At 46.6% G+C, this 4,535-nt stretch overlaps 1 protein-coding gene across 1 annotated transcript; it reads right to left on the bottom strand.

Moving 5' to 3' along the window:
* Positions 1-526: 526 nt before the first annotated feature.
* On the bottom strand, positions 527-3,087 carry LOC103904574 (leukocyte cell-derived chemotaxin-2). The gene is made up of 4 exons (XM_009286070.1): positions 3,040-3,087; positions 1,509-1,605; positions 1,221-1,366; positions 527-693 (listed from the first exon to the last, which is right to left on the bottom strand). The coding sequence occupies exons 1-4, from the start codon at positions 3,083-3,085 to the stop codon at positions 527-529; spliced, it is 456 nt and encodes a 151-aa protein (XP_009284345.1). The 5' UTR covers positions 3,086-3,087.
* Between the last annotated feature and the right edge of the window lie 1,448 nt (positions 3,088-4,535).

Here is a 4,535-nt window from a genome sequence, read left to right as displayed (position 1 = left end):
ACCCAGCCCAAACTCTGTGACAGCACCAAAGAAATTCAAAGCAATTTGTAGTGAAGCAGCTCTTTAATAGTGTGATCTTTCATTTGCAAGCAAAGTAAAATTTCTGACTTATTAAAGAAATCTTTGTGTTTGGCTGCAAAGAGAGCAGAGAAGTCCAAGACGAGTGAGCTGCAGCACGGCTCGCTGCGGTGCTGCTGAGCATCGCGGATCCACCATCTCTCAGCCACTCGTCCATTGCCCGCTACTTCAGCCTTCATCTGCGAGTGCAGTGATGTGCAAGACACGATAACAGCTTTAAAGCATGTGCTATACCTTACTCTGAGTCTGTTCACGTTCAGATAACCACCAGCATTTTGTTCATGGACACTTTTTAGGTGGAACAACTGTTTGAGGCTCAGTGGCTTCCGCTAGAGTGACTACCTATGCCCAAGCAATTTAATGAATATTGTGGGGGGCTGAAGGCCTACCTATGCCCAAGCAATTTAATGAATATACAAGGTGGGGGGCTGAAGGTGCAGCCGCCCGTTTACAGGTTGGGAGTAGGATCCGTTAAGTCACAGTTCTGGATATGGACATGGGACGTAATTCCTCGGTAGACCCTTTGCATGGGCAGCAGGATGCCGATTTTCTCTCCCTTCTTGATGGGGCCGCGGTACTTGACGGGTTTGATGTAAAACACCTTAATGCAGAATCCTGTTAACAGGGGAGAGAGAAGAGGGGGAAACTGTTGCTCCTATGAAATGGTTTAAAAGCCTGGCAAAGTCATAACGTTCAGTAGCAAAATACAAATGACAATAAAATGATAAGAGATTCAGCAGCAGAAAAAGTTACAGAAAATGCTGTGACGCTGCTGTAGCATCAAGAAGAGAGAATAAGAAAAGAAATAAATTAACATGGAGGGGGGTGGGGAAGGGGATTAAGGTGGGTAAAATTCCATGAGCAAGTCAGAGGCTGTTCCTTTAATTATCCAAAATGTGCAAAGGGACCAGCTTCATCCTTTGACTTTTTTAATAGAGGTGAAATGCCATAATACTTTCAATAAATTTTCCTGCATTAACAGAACCTGGATTTTAAAGTTACAGTTTTTGCTTGGATTCACGTACAAGCACACTGCAGTTCAGGTTGCGTTCATGATTTTTGGCTCAGTTTAAAGCTCTATAAAGGAGTCGGAACATTTTGCAATCAAGCTTGGCAAGACGCACGTCTTCCAGCTCTGGTACCTGATCCTGAAAGCTGAACTCCATCGTCGATGGCATTGCCGTTTCCATAGGGCCTGGCTTGTCTGTCGATCTTCCCCGTGAAGGGTGCGTACACCACCGAGCCGTCCTCACACACCACGTCCACTCCCATGTGCTGCCTCCTTCCTCTGAAGAAGAAGAGCAAGGCGGGTTAGCCCGCGGCAGAGCGCCTTGCCAGCTAGAAACCCTCCTCTCGCCCATTTTTTCATGCTTATTTTTATTTTAAGAAAGTTTCAAGCACAGCCATCTCCCGTCATCCCAGCCCAGGACCTGGAGCGGTTGTATCCGCCGCAGCCCTGAGAGTCGCAGCCTCTGATTTTGTTTGCAGGTTGACTTGAGCAGATTTTTGCCCATTGTGCTGCAGCAGCTAGAAAAGAAGAAACGAGAAGAACAGAAGATGAAACCCACAAACTAGAAAGGGGATTTCCCAGCCCGTGATGCTTAATCAATAGCAAGGCCTCTTTGGACTTTGCTGTAACGATGGATCAGGCTTCAGGGAACTAGAAAGTTGTGCATCTTTTAATGTAGGTTAATTTTAGGGATGCAATGAAATAGCGTTTTTTTGTTTTATGCTTTGTCAAATGACGTTTGAGGGTACTTAAAGGAGCGACTTCAAAGCAAAAATGCAGAACAAATAGATCTGGAGGGGACATCATGGAGTGACCCACTCCTCTCCCATTGCCCCGGGGCAGTTGTGCCGCATTCACATAGCAGACGTGGGGCTGGAGCTACGGGATGTCTCTGCCTGGAAGGTGACCTGAGCCACCTGGGATCTTGGAATCCTAAACTGTAACTGTAAAAAGCAGGACTGAGAGAGACCCACCAGGTCCATTCCTATTCCCTAATGTGGGATCCAGTCAAAAATAAAAGCTGTCATCCAGCTTTTACTAATTGCATTTTCTATCTCCCAGTGTTTCTACATTACTGTTTCAAAGTAGCAGCCAGTAGGGTAACAGCCTCGTATTTTTTTATTCCAGGCTCCAGCTATCATCACCCACAGCCAAACCCGTGCTGATCTCATGGCCCCAGTGACGTCTGAGAGAGGGAAGATGTTTATAGGGCGGCAGGGAGGAAAGGCAACCCCTGACCTGGTACCTTCTACAAGCCTCTAACAGCCCTGCTCCCCCCAAAAAAACTATTAGGGTTTCCCAGGGGATGCTCTTGGGGCTCCCTATGGAGAACGGGGCTGGTCTAGCAAGAAGCAACGAGTTGAGGTTTATCCACGTGTGTGAACAGCTCGGCAGGCACCGTCCCCGTTGGGCTCTGGGAGTGTAGGCACAGAGGGGCAGTGATGTGCTGGCGCTGAAGGTCTGGTGCTAAAAGGGTGCAGGAAATCTCTAATGCCTTCCTTGAGCAAAACAGCCCTTTGTTCTAGGTAGTCTTCATTTATTTTGATGAATTGTGTATTCTTTGTGAAATCAAAGGTGATGACATTAAACACAGAAACATCTCTGGGAACACTCTGTGCTTAGCGGGTTGATCTTGAAGTAAAAGGTTTTTAAGAAAACATGCATGCTGTTAGTAATTGATATGCCTCAGCTGATTCTTTCTTATTCGGTCAACATCATTACTCCAACAAAATTTTGCCACAACTCTTTACCATATCTTAAAAGGATTTTTCCATGGAGGTTCCTATGCAATGCGAGAGGGGTTATTTTCAAAAGCAAAAAATGGCAGAGAGCAAATCAGTTCCTAAATCCTTACAGATACACTTCATTAAAAAAAAAAAAAAAGAAAAGGAGAGAAAGAAAAAGAAGGCAGGTTACAATGAGCAATGTTTAACAAAATTCAGCTAACTCACCACTGGAGATCACAATTGCGAGGATGACTGCTGTGACCCTGTGCATTTTCACGTGCCTTGAGAGCTCTGCTTTCAAAGTGAAAGGTCTGAAATATTTTGCTTTCTATTTATACATCCCAACAGAGGCTGTATCCAAATTTTTCCAGCCAATCAGAAAATTTATGTGGCCTCGGTTCTTGTGCTTGCAGATTCAGGCCAGCAGCAAGAACTGGCAGCAGCCCTTGAGGTGTACCACCGGCCTGGCTAATTGGCGGTGTAGAGGCTCCAACCTATTTAGCAATAGCAGCTACGTGGGTTTGCTTGCTTTTGTTTACAATGAAACCATGAATATTAAACCCAAATTTTAAGGACAATTTGTAACTATTTCTCTTCATTCCTGCCTGTTGCACAATCCTGAAGTTTAGCAAGATAATTTGGGTGGAGAAAGGGAAAAGAGTTCAAATGAGCTTAAAAAAATATCTGGGCAGATGGATACCTTGCCCTCCCACCATGGCTGTTGCTTCATGGAAAGAAGTTCAGCCAGGTGGACACAGCTCTGTGCCACGCATCACACCCAACCTCATGCTGGAAAAATCGGATCAGGCGACCTGTGAAGTGAGACCCTTGCACCCCATTTTTATTAGCCGGCTTCATTAATGCATCCCAGATATTACCATGTTGCTGATGATGAACCTTTAGCATTAACAGTGGGAGAGACACATGTTTACAATCTTCACTGTGCCCCAATGGAAAATGTTAGAAACCCTATAATATTGTGGCTGAGCAAAATTACGGGAAATTGAAGCAGAAGAGAACACTGCAGCACAAACAAGGCCACCTCGAGTGTTGTTTCTGGGAAGGGAGGGAATGCGATGTCCTGGTTTACAGCCAGGAGCTGGAAGTTGTTTGTCTTCTCAGCTCTTTGGCTGCCCGGTCTGTGCCACTGGGAGCCACTGACCATTTTGTTTCCCTGTGCAATAAAAAACAGGAGCCCGGGTTACATATGTCTTTGGGTCGGGGTTCTCAGCCAGGATGCTGTGCCCTCGCTCTCTCTCTCTCTCGTGGCACCAGATGGGTGAAGACTGGCCTTGCATCCCAAAACCGAACCAAGAGCGGTTCTGCTGCACAGGATTCAAACCCATCTTTGCCAGTGACAGAAACATCAGCTGCCGATGGATGCCACTGACCAGAAGTTGTATTTCATGGGAGAAGAAGGTGAACCCCTCAGGATGTCTTCGAGACACACGCGCTGCCTTCTCCTTTCCCCTTCTCCCAGTGAAGTGTCATCCAGCTATGTCACTTACGTCTGTCATACAGTAACAGCGACAGGATAACAGCTTGGCTTGGACAGAGCCAACACCTGAACCCAGCTGAAGCCTGGCTGGAGTGGGCTTCATAGCCTGGTGGAGACCACGGGAGATGTTTCAGCTCCAGACAACCCACCGCAAATGAGCAAGACGAGGAGGAGGGTTGTGCCAGTCCTGCCACACGAGGGGTTTTAAACCTGCCGCCTCCTT

The sequence above is a fragment of the Aptenodytes forsteri genome, unplaced genomic scaffold (genome assembly GCF_000699145.1).
Source record: "Aptenodytes forsteri isolate BGI_AS27 unplaced genomic scaffold, ASM69914v1 Scaffold54, whole genome shotgun sequence".
NCBI lineage: Eukaryota > Metazoa > Chordata > Aves > Sphenisciformes > Spheniscidae > Aptenodytes > Aptenodytes forsteri.
The sequence above is the reverse complement of the archived record's forward strand: the minus strand, read 5'-3'. Positions and strand labels throughout refer to the sequence as shown.

Bases quoted from the DNA above. Each gene is read 5' to 3' on its own strand.
- LOC103904574 (XM_009286070.1), bottom strand. From the start codon at position 3,085: ATGCACAGGGTCACAGCAGTCATCCTCGCAATTGTGATCTCCAGTG. The intron at 1,367-1,508 runs GTCCTGGGCTGG...CTTCTTCTTCAG, and splicing joins GGCGGATACAACCGCTCCAG to AGGAAGGAGGCAGCACATGG. The intron at 694-1,220 runs GTACCAGAGCTG...CCCTGTTAACAG, and splicing joins AGTTCAGCTTTCAGGATCAG to GATTCTGCATTAAGGTGTTT.